We start from the raw sequence: 22,995 nt of genomic DNA, 5'->3' as shown, positions 1-22,995 counted from the left end.
CACGTCTCACAGGCATAGACTACCCATGCACCTGGTAAAAAATTTTATTTGTAATTTTCAGATAATCCAAACTAAGTTAAATATTTACTCTCTGGAAGAAAAATCTAGGTGGTCAGAAAGCTGACGCATTTCCTAACCATGAACAACACACGTTTGAAATTTTGAATGCAGAAATGGTTATCAGTTGAGGATGAAATGGCAGGACACGAAAATTAGGAAATGTCCAAATCCATGGTGTTAACTTATATTCTATATCATGTTTTAAAAGTATAAATCCTTCCTTTGGGTTCAGATCATTCTCCTAGGATTGAGTTTACCTCTTTACTATATGAAAATATAAATAAGTGGAAAGACAGGTTGTGATAAATCCTTTGCTTTTTTGTTTTTTTTGCAGAAGTGGACTGTAGAGGAAAGCGAGTGGGTCAAGGCTGGAGTGCAGAAGTACGGGGAAGGAAACTGGGCCGCCATTTCTAAAAACTACCCATTTGTTAACCGAACAGCTGTGATGATTAAGGATCGCTGGCGGACCATGAAAAGACTTGGCATGAACTGAAACAGGCCTTCATTTCCACAGAATTCACAGGAGCATGGTTCCTAATAATAGCCCCTGGTAGTCTGCTGTTTCTTTCAGAAGCTGGGCTGGGATGAGAATTTTGGGCATCTTCCTCCCATGTGGGGGAGGTCCCAGTTCCACTTCATCACAGTTGGAGATCATGGAGCTGAGAAACAAAGCCAAGTCCACCCCATGTCCTTGACAGAGATGACAGGCACATAGCTTGTACAGTGCCAGAATACCATTAGTATTTCCCTTCTTTAGTGGTTTGCTTGAATTTAAATCCCTGGTAATCAGTAGAACCTTCTCCTAGGAAATGGTGGAGTCTGTTAGGAGTCACTTTTGACTCCATGACCTGTTAAAACCAGCAACATGAGCATTATTTGGAGCAAACTTGTTCCAGGTAAAGCTTTGGCCTTCTGATGCACATGCAAAGGAACTTCATCTGTCATGAACCCAGGTTGATGAGAGACCAGTCCTGGTGGAATCAGAGTCCCTTTAAAAACTGTTTAGCCAGTTGTGACATCAACTCCTAGACGTGACTGCCTTGGCATTTGCTCTATTTGCTGGGCTATGTAGGCAGGTTTAACCTCCACTTCTCACGTGGTTGAACCAGTGTGTTTTTTGGTAAAATGGTGATTGTAGATAAGCTTAGCCCCTCTCCCCATCCTCTCTTCCCAATTCCCCTCTTTATGCTGGACTTTTAAAGCTTAAAAAAATCCTGATTGAGTATAAATGCCTAATTCCATTCTTTGTGAAATGGTTGCTTCCGCCTGATTCCCTAATTGTGCTGTGTTAGTGTCTTGCACTGGAATTCAACATTCCCTTCTCCTTTTGTACTGTGTTGTGCTTGCTGTCTCTCAGACATCCTTAAAGACTGTCTTTTTAGGAAAAAAGAATTTCAGTAAAGTGTTTTCTGTAATTTTTTAAAAATGAGAACTAATTATTGTCCATAACTTGTAGCATTCTTCATTAAAGTCTTGCTTCTCTCAAATTTAAGTAGCTGTTTAATTGCAGCTGAAAAGACGGAGGTAGCAAAATGTTGAACAAGCTTTGCTAAACCATATTGTTCATGTTAAGAAGCTGATGTCAAACTGTATTGGATGTTCTAATCCTTGGAAGCTGTGCCATACAGAGATGTGAAAGTTTCCCCTTAATTTGTCCATTTCCTCATATAACGTACCTCCGGGGACAAAAGAATTCCTTTTTTCTCACTTTTGAGTGAGTGAAAGGCAAGATGTAAAGAAATGCTAAAGTTTAAAAATTCATCCTGTAGTTGAAATTTGTAAACTTTGTACAGCTTTATTACCTATTAACTACGTGTTTGGGGGTTGGGTACTGCTGTTTTTCTAGCAATTAACCCCAAATGAAACTACAGTGAGAAGGCAAGAACTTGATCTCCACTCGATCCGGTCGTAGCTACTTGTGATCTCCCTCCAAACCAAGCTTTAGGATCCAGAAGCTTTTTACCTTCAACTCTCACATTGTTAGATGGCGCTCTCCAGGTAGAAGAATGACACTGTGATACATTTAAGGAAGCAAAATATCCTAATCGTGTTTCTCAAAATTTGAGACATGCATAGATCCATTAACATTTTTTAACATAACTTCGATGCTATCTTTATTATAATGTTATAAAATGTGTACAGACATAAAACTCTGCCTACGGTTTCTATAGAACTATACAACTTACCATGAACTGATGACTGTTTTGCTGAATCTAAGTCACTGCTCACCACATGAGTAGTGCTAGGACTGTGGCAGTGGTGGGACTCTGGTGGGGATGCCTGTGCCACTATGTACTGAGAAATGATCCCACTCTCTCCCACCTTCACCTTAGTGAGACTGCTGCAGAGCCACTGTGCCTCCAGACTGCTGTGATGTCATCTGGCCTTTGCTGGAACTGAACACAATTATGAAGTGTGTTCTTCATAACATAACACATAGCTTGTGACAGTTAAAGTATTACCACTTGGAGTCACTGTGATGCCTTCTGAAGCAATACTTGGTTAGAAGGTACTCATGCTGTTTTAAGATTATGGCTGAGATAAAAACATTTAGACACTGTCAGAACTCAGAGACTGACAGACACACTGTCCTGATGGGTAAGAGTGTGAGGCCCACTCAGGGCCCCAGCTGTGCCAGCTGTGCTTGGAGATGGTGGGTTAGCCACTGGAATCTCTGGATGTCCATTTCCTCATCTCTAATGTAGTAGGTAATGGTACTTCCCTTGTAGGCTGTTGTGAGAATAAAATAAAATGCACGTAAATGTCTCCGCCATGAAGTCAGCCTTTTTCCCCCTGTGGGTGCTGAAGAAGCCACAGATAAAAGAAAGATCAAGGGTTTGAACAATATAGTAGTCTTTTTTAAATTTATTTATTTATTTATTTATTTATTTATTTATTTATTTATTTATTTTTGGGGGCTGCACTGGGTCTTTGTTGCTGCATGCGGGCTTTCTCTAGTTGCGGCGAGCAGGGCTACTCTTCGTTGCGGTGAGCGGGCTTCTCATTGCTGTGGCTTCTCTTGTTGCAGAGCACAGGCTCTAGGCATGCGGGCTTCAGTAGTTGTGGCACGAGGGCTCAGTAGTTGTGGCTCGCAGGCTCTAGAGCACAGGCTCAGTAGTTGTGGCTCACGGGCTTAGCAGCTCCGCGGCATTGTATCAGTCAGGTGGAAGGTAGCAGAATGAGGAGGATTATCACTGTCTCTTGCTCACTCTTCATCCATTTAAATTTTTACACACACTTCCATGCTGTGCTCTGCTCTCCTAAGCTGTAGCACCGGGCAGAAGGAGGTCTGTTGAAACAGGTGTTGCCCCTCACATCTTATAGGAGCGACAGGTATCATCTAGCAATTTGATACGAATGAGAAAAATCTCCCCAGCCACTGTGTACCGAGAAATGAGTCCGTACATTCAGGTGGTTGTAAATAAATTTGCCGAATGTTTACCCCCAAGAGGCAAGAACGGAAAAACGACAGCCCAAAGGAGGGGTGGAAATCTCTCTTCTGAAGTAATAGATTCTACCTAGCACCCGTGAAGTAGGTCTGGTAAGCCACTGAGTTTTTGAGGTGAAAGCAAAAATCCTTCCTGTGAGCCAAACGTGGGGTACCATGCCAGTTCTCTTCTGGAATATCTATGTGTGGCCCTGAGACTGGCCTACGTGTGACTTGCAGAGTTAATGATTATCCCAGCAGTTGTCTGAACTGCTTGCTTCCACTGGGCTGCTGCAAGCAGTTAGAGCGGTCTCCAGAGAGCAGCATGTTCCCCTTGCTCTTTGGGGCTGGACTGGTGGTTCTGAACCTAGTGAGCTCTGCAAGGAGCCAGAAGACAGAACCTCTTAGTGGCTCTGGGGACCAGCCCCTCTTCCGTGGTGCGGATCGATACGACTTTGCCATCATGATCCCTCCAGGAGGCACAGAATGCTTTTGGCAATTTGCCCACCAGACTGGATACTTCTATTTCAGTTATGAGGTGGGTACTTGGTCATACTGGGGGCTTGTTTTTCTTGTTTGTTCATTTCCTTTTGTAAAGGGGGTCAGGTTTTAAATGAACACAAGGTTCTAGTTGTCTTTATTATGCTGTGACTCCCCACCTGTTAATGAAACAGACCTGCAGCTAAATGGAAACTCTTGATGGATGAATAATCACTAAAACATATGGCTTGGCTTCTCAAATTGGGGGCTGTGGAAGTGTGCTCAAAGTCATGGGACAAACCGGGTGCCTTTTCCTGGAGAGGTAATCATCACACTTACTCGAGTTTAGAGATGAGAGGGGAAAGAATCCATTTTTTAAATATTAAAATAATATGGATATGGTACCAAGTTGAATGAAAAGTCACATGAACTTTGGAGACAAACCCAGAGATTTCAAAGACGCTTCAGTTTATGAGGTTGGGGGAGCAACATTTACTCTCTTGCCTTTAGGGGTAATTCCAGCAAATTGGAGAATCAGTAACTCAAGGCTTCTCTATGCAGTCAGACAGACCTGTTGCTTTTAGGAAGGTAAATGTTTTCAAGTTGCCTGTTCACAGGCCAAGTACTTTAATCCATGCTGTGCCCAAGGATGGTCTGCTCAACAGTCAACTTGGAAGCTGTTCATTTCCTTTGTTCTTTATCTTAGAAACCTATTAACTTTCTAAATTTTGTTTACAGAGTAAAAGACTATGTTGATCTTATTCCACTCCAATGTAACTTAAAATTTGTTTTAAATTAACCTATCAGAGATTTTTCTTATCTCTGAATTTATAATAGAATAGTAGCTACTAGTCAGCTCACTGTAGCCTGGGCTTATCAAGACGCAGCTTGGAGGCAAGTACCTATTGAATGCCTTATTTATTTACTGTCAAGCATCAAATAAGCCCAAATCTGGTATACCACTGGGGAGGTCAAAACCAAGTGAGTTCAGCCAAGAACTCTACAGCCAGATTCATACATAACCAACATGTCAGCTGCATGGTCTGAGACATGTTTTCTTACCAGGGGTGCTATTGGCATTTGGGTCATTTCTTTGTCCTGCTTACTATTCTAACACGGCAGGATGTTCAGCATTGCTGTCCCCGCCCCCCTTCCCCTACTCGCAACACCAGGGCAACGTCTCAGCCCAAATTCAAAGTGGGGGTTGGGCAGTACCATCCCTGATTGAGAACCACTGTGCTGATGGTCACTGGATGTCAATCTTACCATTCAGCTAGCTTCCTGATGATGCAGCAGGAGCTTTTCTCCCTCTTTAATGTGTCTCGGCAGGTTCAGCGGACACTGGGAATGTCACATGACCGGCATGTTGCTGCCACTGCACATACCCCACAGGGTTTCCTTATAGACACCTCTAAGAATGTTCGGGGCCAGATTAACTTCTCTACCCAAGAGACAGGTCTGTTTTCGTCATCATGGCTATTATAATAATCATACGTTTCTTTGAAATTGGGAAAATAATGAGGAAATATTGAAATTAATTAAGTACCTGAGATGTAAAAGCTCTGGCTTTTTCACATATGGATGGTGAAATAGTAAGAAAAAGATTTAGCCTTCAACACCAAAAACCAAATTTCCTGGAGACTGCCAATGGCCAAGGACATTAATCAGCGGTCCACTGGCAGTTTGGAAGCGGTCTCCAGGTGACTAACTATTATAACTCCAGGGTCCAGAAGCTCGATTTTATCTTATCATCTCCAACGAACCAGATTATTGGAAAGTGATCAAAACAGGCAGACCCATTTATGATACAGAATTCCAATTAATAAACTTTATTATGCGATAGTATTTCTTTCCAGCCATGAAAACACTTGAGCCAGTTATCAAAAAGCAGAACACAAGGAAATGCATGGCCATGAAAAATATCCACATTCTACAACAAAGCACTTCTCCAGTCACCAGAAAATTCCTACAGCCAGATCGAGCCTGTCCTCACCCCGGACGGCACCAGTTTGAACTGTCCTCTCTACCAGCCAGGTGCACAAAAAAAGACTATTTCTCAACAGGGACATAAGAGAATCCTTCACTGCGTGGCACAGGATGTTCAGCATTATTATGCAGCATCTTTGGCCCCTACGTGACATGCCAGTAGTGCCTTCCAGTCATTTCGACAATCAAATACACTGCCACACCTTTCCAACCCTGCTCCTCCGCACTCCTCCCCCATCACCACACGCGGGGAGGTGACCCCAGTTGAGAACAAGCACCAGTACATACCCCAACCATCAGGCCCCGTACAGACCACCTTGCAGGAAGTTACTCCAGTAGGATAGCTTCTTTCATTCACAAAGCATACATTTTTTCCCTACTTTCAAATTCAAGATGATATCCCAGCTCTAACGGTATGCAAGGAGCAAACACTATGCTCTTAATATGCTCTTGATCAGAAATTCCTTAAGAGATGTGGGAACTATACGCTGAAAAAGAGGAAGAAAACATTTTCTATCCAACACAGAGCTAAAGCTACTAATATTTGGCAAAACAATATTATTGCAAATAATATTTAGTAAAATAAGTTTCATGTAAGATCAGTATCTTCCACATCAAAAACTGGATTTTGTACTTCCTAAGTAAAAAGAAGGTGCTATAGTAGCACATTTAACACTGGAGAACAGTTATCTCCAGGGAAATCTAGAGGGTGGGAGGATGGGAGACCAAGACTTGGTAATGATCTAGGGATTCCTACAGGTTTTTATCAGCTTTGTCTAACAAATCAGCAAAATCGCTTTGGTTCTGTGCAAGTATACCTCAATTTTGGAGTCTTCTATGAGGGGCCTGAGATGGACCACAAAGAGAAGAATGAAAGAAAACAACTGAATGATACTTTGGATGCAATTGAGGTAATTGTTTTGTGGGAGAGAAACATCCATGGAAACTGACTTTAAATTTGGAGGAAAGATTAGAATTATGGGAGTAATATCATCTGAGTGAGGGCTCATTTGGGGAGAAAACAAACAGGCAAAGGGATTTGAAGCCTTTAATTAATTTTGTGACTTGGAGCTCTTGAAATTCCTCACTTGTTTTATACCAGGAATTGGCAAATAACGGTTCACAGGCCAAATCTGGCCCACTGCCTGTTTGTTTTTTAACTTAGATACAATTCACCACTTTAAGTGTACAGTTTAGTGGTTTACAAGGTCCTGCAACCATTACCAGCATCTAATTCCAGAATAGTTTCATCACCCCAAAAAGAAACTGCAGACCTATTATTCACTCTGTGTTCCCCATGCCCCTCAGCCCTGGGTAATCCCTCACTAATCTACTCTGTTTATATAGATTTGCCTGTTCTGTACACTTCATGAGTGGAATCATACAATGTGGCCTTTTGTCTTTGGCTTCTTTTATTTAGCATGTTTTCAAGGTTCATCCACATTGTAGCATGTATTAGTACTTCATTCCTTTTTCTGGATGAATAGTATTCTATTGTATATTTAAAACACCACATTTTGTTTATCTACTTATCAGCTGGTAGACATCTGGGTTATTTCCACTTTTTGGCTATCATGAACAATGCTGCTGTGAGCATTTGCCTACAAATTTTTGTGTGAACATGCTTTCATCTCTGTACACATATAAGCGGTATACTCTGCTGGCACATATGGTAACTTTTTACCTTCAGTGAGGAACTGTTATATTCCACAGTGGCTAAACCATTTTACACTCCCACCAGCAGTGTATGAGTGTTGCAATTTCTCCATATCCCTGCAAACATGTTATGGTCTTTTTTGCTATAGCAATCCTAGTGGGTATAAGTGGTATCTTGTGGTTTTTGAGTTGTGTCCCCCTAATGACATTGAGCATCTTTGCATGTGTTTTTTGGCCTTTCAGTTATCTTTTTTGGAGAAATGTCTATTCAAATCCTTTGCCCATTTTAAAATCTGGTTATTTGTCTTTTTATGGTTGAGTTCTAAGAGTTCTTTATATATTCTGGATACAAGTCTCTTATCAGATATATGATTTGCAAATATTTTCTCCCATCCTCTGGGATCTCTCTTGACTTTCTTGATAGTTTCCTGGATGCACAAAAGCTCACTGCCTGTTTTTGTAAGTGAAGTTTGACTAGAACACGGCCATGCTCATTTGACAATTACAGCTGGCCCTCTGTATCTGCAGATGCAGAACCTGCAGATGTGGAGGGCCGACTATGGGACTTCAGCATCCTCTGCAGGTCCCGGAACCCATCTCCCCACTGATAATGAGGGACGGCTAACTGGACATAATGTCTATGGCTGCTTTTGTGCTACAGTGGCAGAGCTTAGTAGTTGCAAGAGACTGTATGGCCTGCAAAGCCTAGAATATTTACTGTCTGGCCCTTCAATAAAAATTTGCAGGCCCTTATCTTTTACCATATACAAAGAACAGAAGACATCACCCAAAAGGGCAATGATGTGCTGAGTACATGTCTAAATCTAGAGATAATCTGGAGGAACTTTCTAGTTTCAGCACTGAAGTTTTTCGTTACAAAAATTATTTTTTTAAAACTGAAGTCCAGGCCATTTTTTCATAGACAACAAAACTAGCATTTATCAACAACTCCAATAGCCAACTTATTACATGTCATAAAATCATATGTTACTCAACTTCCAGATAAACTAGGTTAGTGCTGGTGGGTACCCAGGTGAGGCTAGATGAGGTTAGGGAGGAACCCTTTCTGTATTTCATTTTCTGTCCTGCAGAAGAGTACACGAAAGGTGCAGAACAATATCTTTCACATGTGGCGATACTACAACTTCGCTCGCATGAGAAAAGTGGCTGACTTTTTCCTACTCCAGTCAAACTATAACTATGTGAATTGGTGGTCGACAGCCCAGAGCCTTGTTATTATTCTTTCTGGGATCCTGCAGCTATATTTCTTGAAGCGTCTCTTCAACATCCCAACGACTACAGACACAAAGAAGCCAAGATGCTAAGCTCGAACAACTACAGTGCCCTGGCTCTTTTCTTCTGGGGCACAAGCTCTCTCAAATCTTTGTAAAGTTATTGGGAAAAAATCAATTTTTCTTGTTAGAAAGTTGTAGCCTATTGCTCTCATCTACACAGGCAAAATCGCAATAAATAAAAAGCTGTAAAATTTTGACGTTGACTGTTTCTAAAGTACACACTAAATGCTACCATCAAAATACCGTCCATCGTACTGCAGCCCCTTAACCTTCACTATGTCTATTTAGAAATTAACAGAGAACCTTGGAAGGGAGACAAGTTGAAAAAAATGGGACAAAAACATATAAAACTGGGTTTTATATGTTGCATACAAAAACAGGAGTTGATAGAGTGCTTTTTTGTAATTGAAAAATGATTTATTTTTAGAGATGTCACCTTTAGAATTTAAATTAAGCAGTATATGCACTAAAGAAATTGCTTTACAATACAGGTACTTAAAAATTTTTTTGTCTGTGATATGTTTTTCACTAAAAAATATTTTAATAATTCTAAAAATAATTTTGGAAGGCATGGGAGAAGGATGGAGGAGCTAAATTATTATTTCAGGGTCTCTGATTAGTGCTTTTTGTCCAGTCCAGTCAGGTAATTAAAGATTTGTAAGAATATATGTATAAATGAATCACTTTGCCGTACACCTGAAACTAATCCAATATTGTATGTCAACTATACTACAATAAAAAAATTTTTTTAATTAAAAAAAAAAAACAAGAGATTTATAAGAGAAATTGTTTTAGAAATCAAGGTGATAAAAATAACATTCAGCCTGGGATCATACCATTCAAGAAAAAGAGCGAGAAAACTGCTTGTAAAAGCCAAGATAATATAATCAAATTATATTCATAAGATCCTACTCTTAGTAACAGAAATACTCAGTATAAACATTACAGAAATAATTCTTACCATTTATTCAACACTATCACTTGCCAGGCACTGTGCTAGGTGCTTTACGATCATGATTTCTACTTCTAAAAACTATTCTTAGGAAGACGGCTAGGCTGCTTTTTGAAACAGAAGGAAATGAAGCTTATTAAAGTTTAATGACTCATCTAAGGCCATACAGCTGGTAGATGTGAGAACTGGTATTTGAATCCAAGTTTTTTTTCCACACTACACAGAACCTACCGTAAAGAAAATTGGCAGAATAAACTGCTCTTACTGTTTTATCCAAATTTCATTTGTAAAATCCCACACATGACCTACTATTCTGATGGCAATATCTATCTTTCATAGTATTAATAAATAATTAAGAAAATTCATTAGGTTCTTATCATGTGTTTGGAAAACAGTGTTATCACAGATAACAATAATACGCTATTCTTGTCCTCAGTTCCAACAATTTAGAACCTGTTACTCAAAACAAGAAGCCCTCTGATTCAAATATAAAACACAGTATTCTAGTTAGTCAAAATCACAAAGATCCGAAACCCCGTTTTTGAGCCACTTCTGCATAATAAGAATCCAGCCTGCATTTGTCCATAATAGAATATTAAACTAAGAAGTCCCTGAAGAGGTCACAGTGTTGACAAAATTCAACATGATGGTGGAGCCTACACAGACACAGGAAACAAAGCTAGGCCCTTCCACACAGCCACAAGTCCTCGCGATGATTTCGTTTTAAGTCAATGTCTCTTCATGCCGCACATATTCCCCAATGTCTGCTTGATGAAATACCACAATCGCCATGGGGTCTACTTTCCTGCAGTCTTGTGTAGACTTTGCTGCCACCCCAAAACCCTGGGATTCAAAAGAAGAGACACTGATTCACTCAAGTCATTCCATAAGTACGTATTGAGGTCTGGAAACAACAAAGACGGAAAGATACAGTTCTTTGAAGAATTCGAAAGGTGCTGAGAATTTAGTCTCTCAAGCGCAGACTGAAAATACATCCATCTTGAATAAAAAGATACTTGATTTTTTAACAGCAACCATCTCTACTCACCAAAGGGATGTCTGCCATGGAGTACACGACGACTCCCTGGTACTGAGAAGTATTTTCGGTGATTCGACCAAGTCCAGATTTCAGCACATGGTTCCCATACAGGAAGGATTGCTCTGCTCCAGGTTTTATCCACACTTTATACTGTAATAAAGAGAATTAAATCCAAGAGACATAAAAATGCTAAATAGTTAGACCCCTGCAGATAGGCTAACTGCTAGATCTATGGTTAATTTCTTTCTTTTTTTTCCTTATGAACTAAGTTTTTTTGGTTCTTTAATTTACTTTCTTTTCAGCTGAAGTATAGTAGTCTACAATACTATGTTAGTTACAGGTGCAAAACATAGTGATCTGATATTTCTATACATTACAAAAGGATCACAATGATACAAAGTTATTGTATCTGTGTCGTGTCATCTGTCTCCATACAAGATTATTAAGATATTACTGACCATATGCCCCGTGCTATATATTTCAGCTGTGAGGTTCGTTTGTCTTGTAATATGAATTTTAAAGAAAAGAGAGAAAGACTCATGCTTCCCTTAATATGTTCACCCCCTTTAGACACCTGCCAGGATGTTCTTACCTCGACTCTACAATCAACTTCTCCCATGGGCAGTTTAACAGCTCTTTTTCTGTACCCCACTACGCTCCTCTTCACAGCCACCTATTTGCTTTTCGGTCTTGAGCTGGGTCTGCATAGGCTTTTCAGTTTCTGCTGGAGATAACTACCACTACGCGGCCACACAGGGCTCCTACTCCTGAGCCCCGACCACGCCCAGGCAGCAAGATGTACACACATCTCCAGGTGCTGGCACTGACCCTAAGCACCGTCAGGGACTCCGTCCCAGAAAAGGTGCCCAATTCTGCCTTCTGATGTGGCCCTCAGCCTAGACTTCCTCCATCCCTAGTGGCGGACTGAAACCACCCCACAAACCTTGGCATACGGTGCCAGGTAATCCAGAGCTGTGATGTGCAACCGAAACCTGTGGGTCTTCGTGAATTTTCCGAAGCACGTCCCCAGCGACACCAGCTTGTCACCGGAGATATTGGCGGCCAACTTCAAAATCTTCTCACTGAAGGGATAAAGAAAAAAGCAGTGTCAGATGAGGCAGGCTGGAGGGACCCAGACCCCCACCCGGCTCCATGCTGCCTACCCGGCCCCGCGCCGCCTCACCTCACGTAGTACACCCGCTCGTTGTGCAGCCTGAAACAGTAGGTGCCGTCGGGCCTGTCGACCAGCAGCTGCAGATTCTCCCCGATGCTGAGAGCAAAAGGAGGACTGGAGGCCGCGCCCGGACTCGTCCCGGCACCGCGGCCCCCGCTCCACCCACGCCCCTCCCCGCCACCCACACACTCCCGCTTCTGCCCCGCGCACTCTTACTATTTTGCTATCTTCTCAAACATTACACGCGTCTCCTCTTCAGTCAGAGGCCGCATTTTCCCGCTGAGTTGGAACGCCGGATCCTCGTGCCTCAGTTACCGGAAACGGAAGATCAGCCGCCAGCCGCTCCTTGGCAACCTCAAAGCCTGCCTCTCTAGCTGCTTTCCAGTCGTTCCCCACGCTAGCGCCCCGTAACCTGGACGACTATCGGAGAAAGAAAGTGGGCCTGATGAGAAACCATAGAGACCGGAAGTGCGCCCCGGCTGCTTTGGGTTCTACGGAGTCAGCGCCCTCGCTGAGCGGGAGGGGAAGTGACGCTGCTGCTGAGAAGATGGCGGCGACGGCGACTCTCCCACCCTCGACTACGGCCTCGACTACGGCCTCGGCCTCGGCCACGGCGACGGCCACCGCGGCTGCTCTCGGGGAGGTGGAGGATGAAGGGCTCCTGGCGTCGCTGTTTCGGGACCGCTTCCCGGAGGCCCAGTGGCGGGAGCGGCCCGACGTGGGCCGCTACCTACGGGAGTTGAGCGGCTCGGGGCTGGAGCGGCTGCGGCGCGAGCCCGACCGCCTGGCCGAGGAGCGAGCGCAGCTGCTGCAGCAGACGCGCGACTTGGCCTTCGCCAACTACAAGACCTTCATCCGCGGCGCCGAGTGCACCGAGCGCATCCACCGCCTCTTTGGCGACGTGGAGGAGTCACTTGGCCGCCTGCTCGACCGCTTGCCCAGCTTTCAACAGAGCTGCAGGTGCGGCGGGTCCGGTGCTAAAGGGGCTTTTAATACCTGTAATCGCTATCATTTACGACGACAGAAATAGCTAACACTTAGATAGCGCTTACGATATGCCAGGTTCTCCTCTGAGCATTTCATTAATCCATTTAAACTGCACAGCAGCCTTCGAGGTAGGTATTGTTATTTGCATTTTGTGTATGAGGAAGTTGAGACACACAGGTTAGTGACCGTCCCAGGGCACAGCTAGTAAGTTTCGAAGTCAGAATTGGAACCCAGCAGGACGTCCCCCCCTCATAGGGCTGTTGTGAGCACTAAATAAAGAGAATCCATGCAAAGCACTTATCATTGGGTCTGACATAATTAACAGTCTACAATTGTCAGCTTAATATATGTGCATATTTATGTAAACCTATACACACAACAGACACGTACACACAACAGCTTGGACCAGAGGTCATCTGCTCTAAACCGTTCATTGATAGGAGGCTGACAAGGAAATCCTCCCATTTGGGGGCAGTAAAAATCATCATCAAAAAAAAAAAAAAAAATCTTCCTTTTTGACCCATATTCTCCCTCCCTCGACCCTCAATCCATTATCCCTAATTCTGCCTTCCAGCCTTTTGTGATAAAAGTTTAAGTTTTCTTTTGAGTCTTTGCATATTTGAGAATAGCTTTAATACTCTTCCAATCCCCTAGAATAGATGGAGGCCTTCACAAAGCAGGTGTCTGCAGTTACGGAGAAGAAATGGAGACTGTAGCAGGAACTGAGGTTGGACCATAGTATAGGAGAAGATTAAGAGGCTGAAGGAACTTGGGGGTAAGGCTGTAGTTCTAGGCTAGTTAGGGCATTATGAAAATAATAAGAATAGCTGTTATTAAAGGAACATTTACTCCATATCAGGTCCTGTGTTAAATGCTTTATACACGTCATCTCATTTAATCCTCACATCCTTATGAGGTGGGTCCTGTTACTATTTTACCAATGAAGAAACAGTTCAGAGAGCCTAAGTACCTTGCCACAGCTTGTTAAGTGGCAGATCTGGGTTCAAATCTTTTTATCACTTATTAGTTGTGTGATCTTGGACAAGTTGCTTAAAATCTCTGGGATTAAAATTTCCTCAAGGGTAAAAGTACTTACCTAATGGGGTTGGTGTGAAGATTAAATCAGATAAATCAGCCCAGTGCTCAGTTCATTGTAAGTGCTTGGTATTTGTAGCTAAGGTTTGGATACAGAGAAGTGAACCACCAATGTACTCGTGATTGTTACTAGGAATTTTGTGAAAGAGGCTGAGGAGATCAGCTCCAATCGCCGAATGAACACCCTGACTCTAAACCGGCACACGGAAATCCTGGAAATCCTGGAGATCCCTCAGCTCATGGACACCTGTGTCCGGAACAGCTATTATGAAGAGGCCCTGGAGCTTGCAGCCTACGTACGCCGACTGGAAAGGAAATACTCCTCCATCCCTGTCATCCAGGTAGCCAACTTGCCCAGAGAGGACTCAAACTGATGTTCTCGTTATCAGTAATTCTGTGGTCATCACTGACCCTTTAGGCAGAAACCTTAGGGAAACTCCTTACATTTTTCACATCAGTTTCTGCAAGGCAGGCAGGCTTGATCATAAAACATACATTCATTATTCAGTCAGCTGATAAATATTAATCATGTGCCAGGCATTGATCTAGGTGCTGGGGATACAATGTGAACAAAGACAAGGCCTTGGCTCTCATAAGCTTCTAGTTGGCAAATAAATAAATAATATCCTTTCAGGTAGTGTTAAGTATCTTAACAAAATAACCAGGGAATGGGGCAGGAGGCTAAGGTGGGTTACTCTAGGTAGAGTGGTCAGGAAAGGCTCTTCTGGTGAGATAACATTTAAGCTGAGACCCAGATGACGAGAAGGAGCCAGCCACATGAAGATGGGGGGGGAGAGCAAACCAGAAAGTGGTACGAACAAGTATAGCAGGCTAAGGAGGGAAGAAGTTGGAGTGTCTTAAGTATAAAGATAGCCATTCTGGCTGGATTGCAGTGAGCAAGGGGAGAGCATTAGGAAGCAGGTGAGGGCAGGAGAACCAGGCAGGGCCCGTAGGCCACAGTGAACCAGATATTTGCTGGTGAACCTGTATGCATCAGTTTTAGGAAATCTACTTCGTATGTCAGAACAGCAGTGGGAATGTTGGTCTGCAGTATTCAAGGTTAGTGGAGTGGGTTCCAGGGAGTGTCTTTCCCGGCGTGGTGACTCACCCCCTGTGTCGTCAGGGCATCGTGAACGAAGTGCGCCAGTCCACGCAGTTGATGCTGAGCCAGCTGATCCAACAACTGAGGACCAACATCCAGCTCCCTGCCTGCCTCCGTGTCATTGGCTTCTTACGGCAAATGGATGTCTTCACCGAGGCTGAGTTGAGGGTCAAGTTTCTTCAGGCCCGAGATGCTTGGCTCCGTTCTATCCTGACTGCCATCCCCAGTGATGATCCCTATTTCCACATCACGAAAACCATCGAGGCCTGCCGTGTCCATCTGTTCGATATTATCACCCAGTACCGTGCCATCTTCTCAGACGAGGACCCGTTGCTGCCCGCTGCCATGGGCGAGCACACCGTGAATGAGAGTGCCATCTTCCATGGCTGGGTGCTGCAGAGAGTCTCACAGTTCCTGCAGGTGCTGGAGACCGGCCTTAACCGAGGGATAGGCAGCCGTCTGGACTCGCTGCTGGGCCAGTGCATGTACTTTGGGCTGTCTTTCAGCCGAGTAGGGGCTGATTTCCGGGGTCAGTTGGCTCCTGTTTTCCAGCGAGTGGCTGTCGGCACTTTCCAGAAAGCAATTCAGGAAACGGTCGAGAAGTTCCAGGATGAAATGAACTCCTACACCCTCATCTCAGCTCCAGCCATCCTGAGCAGCAGTAACCTGCCTGCTGCTGTTCCAGTCACTCAGCCGGGGACCCTGCAGCCACCCATGGTGCTCTTAGACTTCCCACCCCTTGCCTGCTTCCTCAACAATATTCTGGTCGCCTTCAATGATTTGCGCCTCTGCTGCCCCATGGCCCTGGCGCAGGATGTGACTGCGGCCCTGGAGGACGCCCTTGCCAAGGTGAGCACATACTGTTGCCTCTCTTCTGGGGCCTCCTTTAGTAACAGGTGGCCAGACTTCTGTAATAAACCAGTCTGTGTGACGGTGGTGCCTGCTGACTTAGGTTTAGTGTGGTTTTAGAGGTTTTTCTGGTTGAAAAGCTCTGGTTAGTCCCCTTTCATGAAGTGTCTCACCTGTAGTAATGGTTCAGTAATATATTGATTTTCTATTGCTGTATAACAAACTCACACAAACACAGCAGCTTAAAACAACACACATTTATCATGTCTCAGTTTCTTTCGGTCAGGAGTCCAGGCACAGCCTAAATGGGTTGGTCCTCTGCTCACAAGGTTGCAATCAAGTTGTTGGCCAGGCTGTGGACTCATCTGGAGCTCAGGGTCTCCTCCTTTCAAGCTCACTCACAGTGGCAGATTTCTGTTCCTTACAGTTGTAGGACTGAGGCCCTCAACTCCTAGAGACCAGCCCACTCCATAGGCAGTTCAGTGTGGCTTTTTGATTCTTCAGGGCCAATGGGAGAGCATCTCTCCTGCTAAGTCTCCTTTAGGGGAGTCGTCAACCCTCTTTTAAGAGGCTCATCTAATTAGGGTAGGCCCACCCAGGATAACCTCCCTTTTCATTAATTCAATCAGCCGGTTAGGGACGTTAATTAAAACTGCCAAATCCTTCACCTTTGCCATATTCTGTGGGTTAGAAACAAGTCAGAGATTCTGCCTGCACTCAAGGGGAGGAGAATACACAAAGGAGTGGATACCAGGGGGCGGGGATTACAAGAGCCATATTAGAATTCTGCCTAATACAAGTAATACTACCAGTATTGCTAATATCTGAGTATGGTGCACATTTTTACACATTAAATCTTTAGATTGGGCTTCCCTGGTGGCACAGTGGTTGAGAATCTGCCTGCCAATGCAGGGGACACGGGTTCAAGCCCTGGTCTGGGAAGATCCCACATGCCGCGGAGCAGCTGGGCCCGTGAGCCACAGTTACTGAGCCTGCGCGTCTGGAGCATGTGCTCCGCAACAAGAGAGGCCACGATAGTGAGAGGCCCGTGCACCGCGATGAAGAGTGGTCCCCACTTGCCGCAACTAGAGAAAGCCCTCGCACAGAAACGAAGACCCAACACAGCCAAAAATAAATAAAAATAAATAAAAATTAAAAAAAAAAAAAAATCTTTAGATATTGGGTGCTGCTTATAATTGACGACATCTTACAGTCGCTGTCAACCAGGTGGCAGTTGTGACGTGGTTGTATAAAATCTTTCTGTTGATGTCCTCCTGTAAGAAAGAACGAGGAAGCGTGAGCAATGAAGCTTTTTAGGGTCAGTGAAATTCAGATAATAGTAATTAGCTAATATTCATCTAGAGCTTATTTCATGCCACGTAATTTATCATACTTTACACATATTAAAACTTAATTCTCACAACCCTATGAGGTTAGGTCCTGTAGCTGGCCCTACTTTATAGATGAGGGAACTCAGGCACAGAGGGCGTGGGGTGCTTAAGTAATCCCTTAGAGGCCACAGAACCAGTGAGTGGCACAGCTGGAGTTTGAGCCCAGAACGTCTGGCACCAGAGTCTATGTTTGTTATTTATTTACTTATTGGTTTGTTTGGCCGTGCCTCTCGTCTTGTGACCAGGGATTGAACCTGGGCCCTCGGCAGTTTTCACAGAGCTCTAACCACTGGACTGCCAGGGAATTCCCCAGAGTTTATGTTCTTAACCCAGTCACTGTGACACCTGCCTGTAATGTCAGCTAGGCTGTTATTTGTATGTGGAACTTCTTTTCCAGCTCTATTTTTTCCTCCTTTACAATTTTCTAGTGGTTCTAGCATTGTGGAACTTCAGAGGCCTTACTCAGTAGAAACCTTTTATAGTGTTGCTTCATCTTCCTGGATCCACCATAGTTCTGGTCCATCTCCCATGGGAGCCAAAAACAATGTATTCTGTGTATAATTTCATGATGCTCCTCCACTGGAACTGGAAACTGCACTAGTAATAAAACCAGTTGGATAAGAAATACATCAGTGAATTGACAGAACTGTGAAGATTGACCACAATTGTGAATTTAAACAAGATAATAATATCATGTACTGTTTGGAACAACTTTCTTCATGAAAACTTGAGGGGTGCACATTTGTACCTAGTTTTATACACTGCTGATGGTGATAGACTAACCCAGTGATTGATGGTGCCCTTGTCTCTTAGGTAACAAAAGTAATCTTGGCCTTCCATCGTGCCGAAGAGGCTGCCTTCAGCAGTGCGGAGCAAGAGCTCTTCGTCCAGTTCTGCACTGTCTTCCTGGAAGACCTCGTTCCTTATTTAAATCGCTGTCTCCAAGTCCTTTTTCCTCCAGCTCAGATGGCACAGACCTTAGGTAAGAGAAGGGAAAAGATTTTTAAAACTATTTTATTGACATAATTCACATACTAAATAATTCACCTATTTGTAAAATTCAAGGTTTTTAGTAAGTGTACACAGGTGTGCAACCATTACTATCATCTAGGTTTAGAAAGATCCCCGGTGTTCATTTGTGGTCATTCCCCAATCTTGCCCTTAGCCCCTGGCAGCCACTAATCTACCTTCTGTTGCAGTAGATTTGCCCTTTCTGGACATTTCTTAACAGAATCATACATTATGTTTATATCTGGCTAAGTGGAAGAAGCCAGTCACAAAAGAACCACATAATGTATGATTCCATTGACATGAAATGTTTACAGATGGTGTTTTTAAAATATTTTTTCAAATTTGCCTTCCCTTCCCTATGCCCCCTCTCTCTGTGCCTGTGAAGGGGGTGTGGGAGGCACAATTTCCCAAAGGGTAGTGGGCCAGTGATCCCACCAGCAGAGTGGCTGCTCTCTGCTCCCCCAGCTTTTCCTTGGGCCTGTCCAGGGAAGCCAGTGTCTGCTGCGGCTCTCCTGGTGCTTTCTTTCTCTATCCGTCCTGCACTGTGCTGTTCCCATTACCTTCAAAGTCTGGCTTTACCGCATAGGTGACTGTCCCGTATCACAAAGGTGATTTTTCCTGTATTGAAATATGGTAACTGTGTTTGTTACTTCCAATAAGTGTTTTTTTTTTTTTTTTTACCTGTGACACATCAATAATTAAATTTATTAAACGCTTTTTCCACTTCTATTCTTTACCATCTGGGCCAGGCATTCCACCCACTCAGCTCTCCAAGTACGGAAACCTGGGGCATGTGAACGTCAGCGTCGTCCAGGAGCCTCTGGCCTTTATCCTGCCGAAGAGAGAGATGGCCTTCTGTCTAGACGACAAGGCGCTAGTCCCCGAGCTCACAGCTCCAGCACCAGAATCCCCCGCCGAGGGGCCAGTCCTCGAACCTGTCACCCCGGCTTTCCCTGACGGGGGGCAACAGGAGGTGGGATCCGCGGGACCGCCGCAGGCTGACGAGCCTAGTGCAGGCACTTGACAGGCGCCCCCTGCGCCCGGGCCGGTGCGGCGGTTACTGGGGCCCCGGCGGCCGAGGGGCTTGCTTACTGCAGCGCCCGGTGGGAACGGGAGTTGCCGCGCGTGGGAGAGGCTGCGAAGGCATAATTAAAGGGAGAACCTCCTGGTTATTCTTGTAAATGCTTGATTAAACTATCAGAAATGGAATTAAATAATAAAGGTGATGGACGCCACCCAGAGGCAGGCTGCGAAGTGTGAGCGGCGCCGGCGTTCCCGGAAGGCCCGCGGGAACTGCGCTTCCCGGTATCCCTGGGGGCGGGAGCTTCGGCTACGGGAGCCGGCGAGGGACGCGTGCGGGCGGGTGGCTAGGCTCCACGCGCCACGGGTCAGCTAGGGGCTATGGGAGCCGGCGAGGGACGCGTCCGGGCGGGCGGCTCTGCTCCACGCGCCATGGGTCAGCTGGGGGCTGGGCTGCTGCTGCGGTGGCTGCTGGCGCGTGGCTGCGTGGGGCCGGCCTTGCAGTGGGGAGAGCGGGTAGCGGGCGGCGGCGCCCGGGCCTGCAGCTCCACGCCCCCCCCGGATGGCCTTGAGGGCCCGGCGCGCCGGCGCTCCTACTGGCGCTACGTGCGGCGTCTGGTGCAGGGAGCGCCGGAGCCGCCGTACCCGCGCGTGTGCCAGGTCGGGGACCCGGCGCTGCGGGCCGTGGCGGCCCCAGTAGAGCCGACGCAGCTGGCGGGACCCGAGCTGCAGCGGCTGGTGCAGCGGCTGGTGCAGGTGATGCGGCGCCGCCGCTGCGTGGGCTTGAGCGCGCCGCAACTCGGAGTGCCGCTGCAGGTGCTGGCGCTCGAGTTCCCCGAGGCGCTCTTCCGCGCATGCGCTCCGCGCGTGCGCGAGGCCCGTCAGATGGAACCCTTCCCCCTGCGCGTGTTCGTGAACCCCAGCCTGCGTGTGCTGGACAGCCGCCTGGTCACCTTCCCCGAGGGCTGCGAGAGCGTCAGCGGCTTCCTGGCCTGTGTGCCCCGCTTCCAGGCGGTGCAGATCTCAGGTGTGGGGCGGTGGGTTCCCTGGGGCGGATGGGTAAGTGCGTGCTCCCCTTTAACCTGCGGAGGCGGCGGCCTCGGATCCCACGAAACGGTTTCCGCAAAGTTCCAGTTACAGCGTAGACATGTTGATGGCTGATCAGCGGAGCCTACCTACCCACGAGCAGACCCTGGAGTGGAAAAAATTCAGGACTGACGGAATGGGATGGGGCAGGAGGCGCCTGTGAAAGCAGAGCCAGCTCAAGTGGGGCACAGGGTTGGGGGGTTGGGGGTTTGGGAGGGTGGCCTGGTTCCCCTGTTAGCTCACACCACGTCCTCTGCCCTGTCGCTCACCTTGTGTCTGTTTCTGTCTTACACACACACACACTCTTACAACCTTGTGTCTGTTTCTGTCACACACACACACACTCTTACTTCTGCGCCAATTAGATCTGTCATGGTGGAATGGGAGAAGTAGAACCCAGCTTTGCCTAGCCCAGAGTGATAAGCCATTACCTGTCATACCACAGGATGTTTTGCAGTGTGATTCTTTGCTGGGGTTGGGATGATTGTTCCTCTTGAGCTAGTCACTTGGGAAGATCATCTCATTTCAGCCCCATAGCGAACCCAGCAACCTACTTGTCAGAGTTGGGAACCAGGTTGAATACTTGGTAAGAGGCAGAGTTCAGACTTCTTTTCTAGGAAGGATAGGGGCTGCTGTCTGCATTCCCTTCTGATAGTGCCTCTTGTAAACAGGAACAGCCAGGGGCAAGGAAAGGCTAAGTAGATTGAGAATGATGCAGTTCAGCATGTCCTCACCCAGGCTGTACCTTCCTTTGCAGGGATGGACCCCGGAGGAGAGCAGGTGGTGTGGCAGGCCAGTGGGTGGGCAGCCCGCATCATCCAGCATGAGATGGACCACTTGCAGGGCTGCCTGTTCATTGACAAAATGGACAGCAAGACATTTACAAACATCCACTGGATGGAGGTGAATGACTAAAGCTTTCCTGCTGCATCTGAGGACCCTGAAAACCAAGACGCAAACACTTCGGCTTTAAGCTGGGCATGTCTTACCTGGCATCGACTTGGTATTGGCTCTGCTCCGACAGAAAACAATGGCCTGTCAAAGCATGCCTTCCTGAGTTGGAGGAAGATGTTAATGTCTGCCCTGAAATGAGCTATGGACAATGTATTGCCTTCAACTTGAGAAGAAAAATAACTCCCCTGAAGGAGTGGACATTTCCTGGCAATTTTGTATGGAGATAAAGACAGGGCGGGGCCAAGTAAATAGCCACTCTCAGTAGACATGATTTCAGAAAAGCTGTATCATCTGTTCCCAAAGCCAAGATTAGATAATAATGTAGTCCCAAAACACCTGAAAGCTGTGTTTAAAAATGCGGATTAAAGCTGTGGTTGATCGTCTTCACCAAGTTCTTACGTTTACAAAGGGCTCATGTGTGTTACCTGCATAGTCTCCGTTTGTTTTGGATACCAGTTTGCCTGTGGAAGTAAAACACAGGACAGAATGTCCCCAGTTCAATGACAATATTAACGTAACTGAGTATTCATACATTTTAACAGGTTCAGATACAGTTTAGGTCTCCAGCTTTTGCTTTCCACCTTTAACAGACCTGGGGAAGACTTTTCTGCTGAGATCTCTTAGGCAGCTGGTACTTGGCTCATTCTTTGGATGGAGGCCGTGGAGCAGGGCTGGGGGAGGGGTGATATAGGTTTCCCCCACGATCTGAAAGAAGAGTGTTCTGATGAAACCTTTCCTAAGCTGAAATAGCATAAATTGAAGAAGCAGTTACCTTAGGACACATCTTGCTAACAGATGCACAAAATAAGTGGAGATAAAGCACAGATGCTCACAGATACAGTTCAAAGCTATGGTTGCTTGACGCTGAGCGTAGCTCCCAGGGAAGGAGCTTGGCGGTGCCACTCTGGCAGCTCTGAGTGCGCACTGCTTCTATAATGGCTCACTGCAAAACAAAAGCTGAATGCTGTTGCAGCTTTCACCTTTTTCGTAGAAGTGAAAATCCTCTTCAAATTTCTTTCCATTAGTGAAAACAGGTACTAATACAGGTCTTTCATAAAAGCAATGCAGTGTAAAGTGAAGTTTCAAAAAGTGGGGGATGCCTGTGGTTGAGAAGGCGCAAAGAGCCTCTTCCTGTCACAATTAGGGCAGAAACAGAAAGCAGAACTTGTGCTTCCTTGTCACCACACTTATTTTGAAAAAAATAAATTAGCATCATGGTGACCAGTGTTTTAGCTTTAAGATTCTGTCACAGCTTTGTCAAGAGGTTATGGAACTCATTTCTTTTGATACTTGTCTTACCTCATTTTTATGTTGAGTTTTGCCATGCAGGTACTCTTACCAAAGTCCTCAAAATCCAAGTACCCATAGTGTAAGAAGTCCAGTGAGTTGTTTAGAGAAAATGTTTTTAAACAGTAGTTAATTAAATGACCC

The 22,995-nt window shown here is 45.5% G+C and overlaps 4 protein-coding genes and 1 long non-coding RNA gene across 17 annotated transcripts in view; 3 read left to right on the top strand and 2 right to left on the bottom strand.

Moving 5' to 3' along the window:
• The window catches only part of TERF2 (telomeric repeat binding factor 2), a 36,023-nt gene extending 34,476 nt beyond the window's left edge, over positions 1-1,547 (top strand). For 4 of the 5 annotated variants that reach the window (XM_082436161.1, XM_082436162.1, XM_082436160.1 and 1 more), the window contains one exon: positions 395-1,547. In XM_082436161.1, coding sequence (XP_082292287.1) covers positions 395-553 — 159 coding nt within the window. In that variant the 3' untranslated portion in view covers positions 554-1,547. The remainder of the gene's footprint in view (positions 1-394) is intronic. The other variant, XM_082436163.1, reaches the window with a different exon arrangement.
• Positions 1-12,420, bottom strand: part of NIP7 (nucleolar pre-rRNA processing protein NIP7) — a 67,970-nt gene extending 55,550 nt beyond the window's left edge. Inside the window, exons 1-5 of one of the 4 annotated variants that reach the window (XM_082436173.1) lie at positions 12,286-12,420; positions 12,079-12,165; positions 11,839-11,977; positions 10,905-11,045; positions 4,030-4,146 (exon numbers count right to left, since the gene is read on the bottom strand). In XM_082436173.1, coding sequence (XP_082292299.1) covers positions 4,090-4,146; positions 10,905-11,045; positions 11,839-11,977; positions 12,079-12,165; positions 12,286-12,341 — 480 coding nt within the window. In that variant the 5' untranslated portion in view covers positions 12,342-12,420 and the 3' untranslated portion in view covers positions 4,030-4,089. Of the gene's footprint in view, positions 1-4,029; positions 4,147-5,780; positions 10,761-10,904; positions 11,046-11,838; positions 11,978-12,078; positions 12,166-12,285 lie in introns of those variants that run through there. The other 3 variants (XM_082436172.1, XM_082436174.1, XM_082436175.1) reach the window with 3 other exon arrangements.
• On the top strand, positions 3,675-9,098 carry TMED6 (transmembrane p24 trafficking protein 6). Its single transcript, XM_082436170.1, has 4 exons — positions 3,675-4,025; positions 5,297-5,423; positions 6,713-6,864; positions 8,701-9,098. Exons 1-4 carry the CDS (start codon positions 3,690-3,692, stop codon positions 8,932-8,934), a joined length of 849 nt encoding a protein of 282 aa, XP_082292296.1. The 5' UTR covers positions 3,675-3,689; the 3' UTR covers positions 8,935-9,098.
• Positions 12,421-12,511: 91 nt separating the features above from the next.
• On the top strand, positions 12,512-21,955 carry COG8 (component of oligomeric golgi complex 8). Of its 4 annotated transcripts, XM_082436158.1 has the most exons (6): positions 12,512-13,029; positions 14,285-14,492; positions 15,275-16,102; positions 18,307-18,475; positions 19,254-19,429; positions 21,349-21,955. In XM_082436158.1, exons 1-6 carry the CDS (start codon positions 12,515-12,517, stop codon positions 21,523-21,525), a joined length of 2,073 nt encoding a protein of 690 aa, XP_082292284.1. In that variant the 5' UTR covers positions 12,512-12,514; the 3' UTR covers positions 21,526-21,955. The 4 variants fall into 4 exon arrangements, with proteins under 4 accessions (XP_082292284.1, XP_082292282.1, XP_082292285.1 ...); XM_082436156.1 differs by lacking the exon at positions 21,349-21,955 and having other exon boundaries at positions 19,254-19,743; XM_082436159.1 differs by lacking the exons at positions 18,307-18,475; positions 19,254-19,429 and having other exon boundaries at positions 21,368-21,955.
• On the bottom strand, positions 17,275-19,333 carry LOC309648077. Of its 3 annotated transcripts, none has more exons than XR_014256460.1 (4): positions 19,242-19,333; positions 18,277-18,470; positions 17,843-18,090; positions 17,275-17,376 (listed from the first exon to the last, which is right to left on the bottom strand). It is a non-coding gene; the product is annotated as an uncharacterized lncRNA (long non-coding RNA). The 3 variants fall into 3 exon arrangements; XR_014256461.1 differs by having other exon boundaries at positions 17,967-18,090; XR_014256462.1 differs by having other exon boundaries at positions 17,843-18,085.
• Positions 21,956-22,995: the final 1,040 nt, after the last annotated feature.

Source organism: Balaenoptera physalus, assembly GCF_965194825.1.
Source record: "Balaenoptera physalus genome assembly, chromosome: 19".
NCBI lineage: Eukaryota > Metazoa > Chordata > Mammalia > Artiodactyla > Balaenopteridae > Balaenoptera > Balaenoptera physalus.
This window is presented reverse-complemented; position numbering and strand designations above follow the sequence as displayed.

Bases quoted from the DNA above. Each gene is read 5' to 3' on its own strand.
- COG8 (XM_082436158.1), top strand. From the start codon at position 12,515: ATGAGAAACCATAGAGACCGGAAGTGCGCCCCGGCTGCTTTGGGTTCT. The intron at 13,030-14,284 runs GTGCGGCGGGTC...GATTGTTACTAG, and splicing joins AGCTTTCAACAGAGCTGCAG to GAATTTTGTGAAAGAGGCTG. The intron at 19,430-21,348 runs GTCCTCGAACCT...GTCCTCACCCAG, and splicing joins AATCCCCCGCCGAGGGGCCA to GCTGTACCTTCCTTTGCAGG.
- TMED6 (XM_082436170.1), top strand. From the start codon at position 3,690: ATGTGTGGCCCTGAGACTGGCCTACGTGTGACTTGCAGAGTTAATGAT. The intron at 4,026-5,296 runs GTGGGTACTTGG...GTGTCTCGGCAG, and splicing joins ACTTCTATTTCAGTTATGAG to GTTCAGCGGACACTGGGAAT. The intron at 5,424-6,712 runs GTCTGTTTTCGT...GGATTCCTACAG, and splicing joins CTTCTCTACCCAAGAGACAG to GTTTTTATCAGCTTTGTCTA.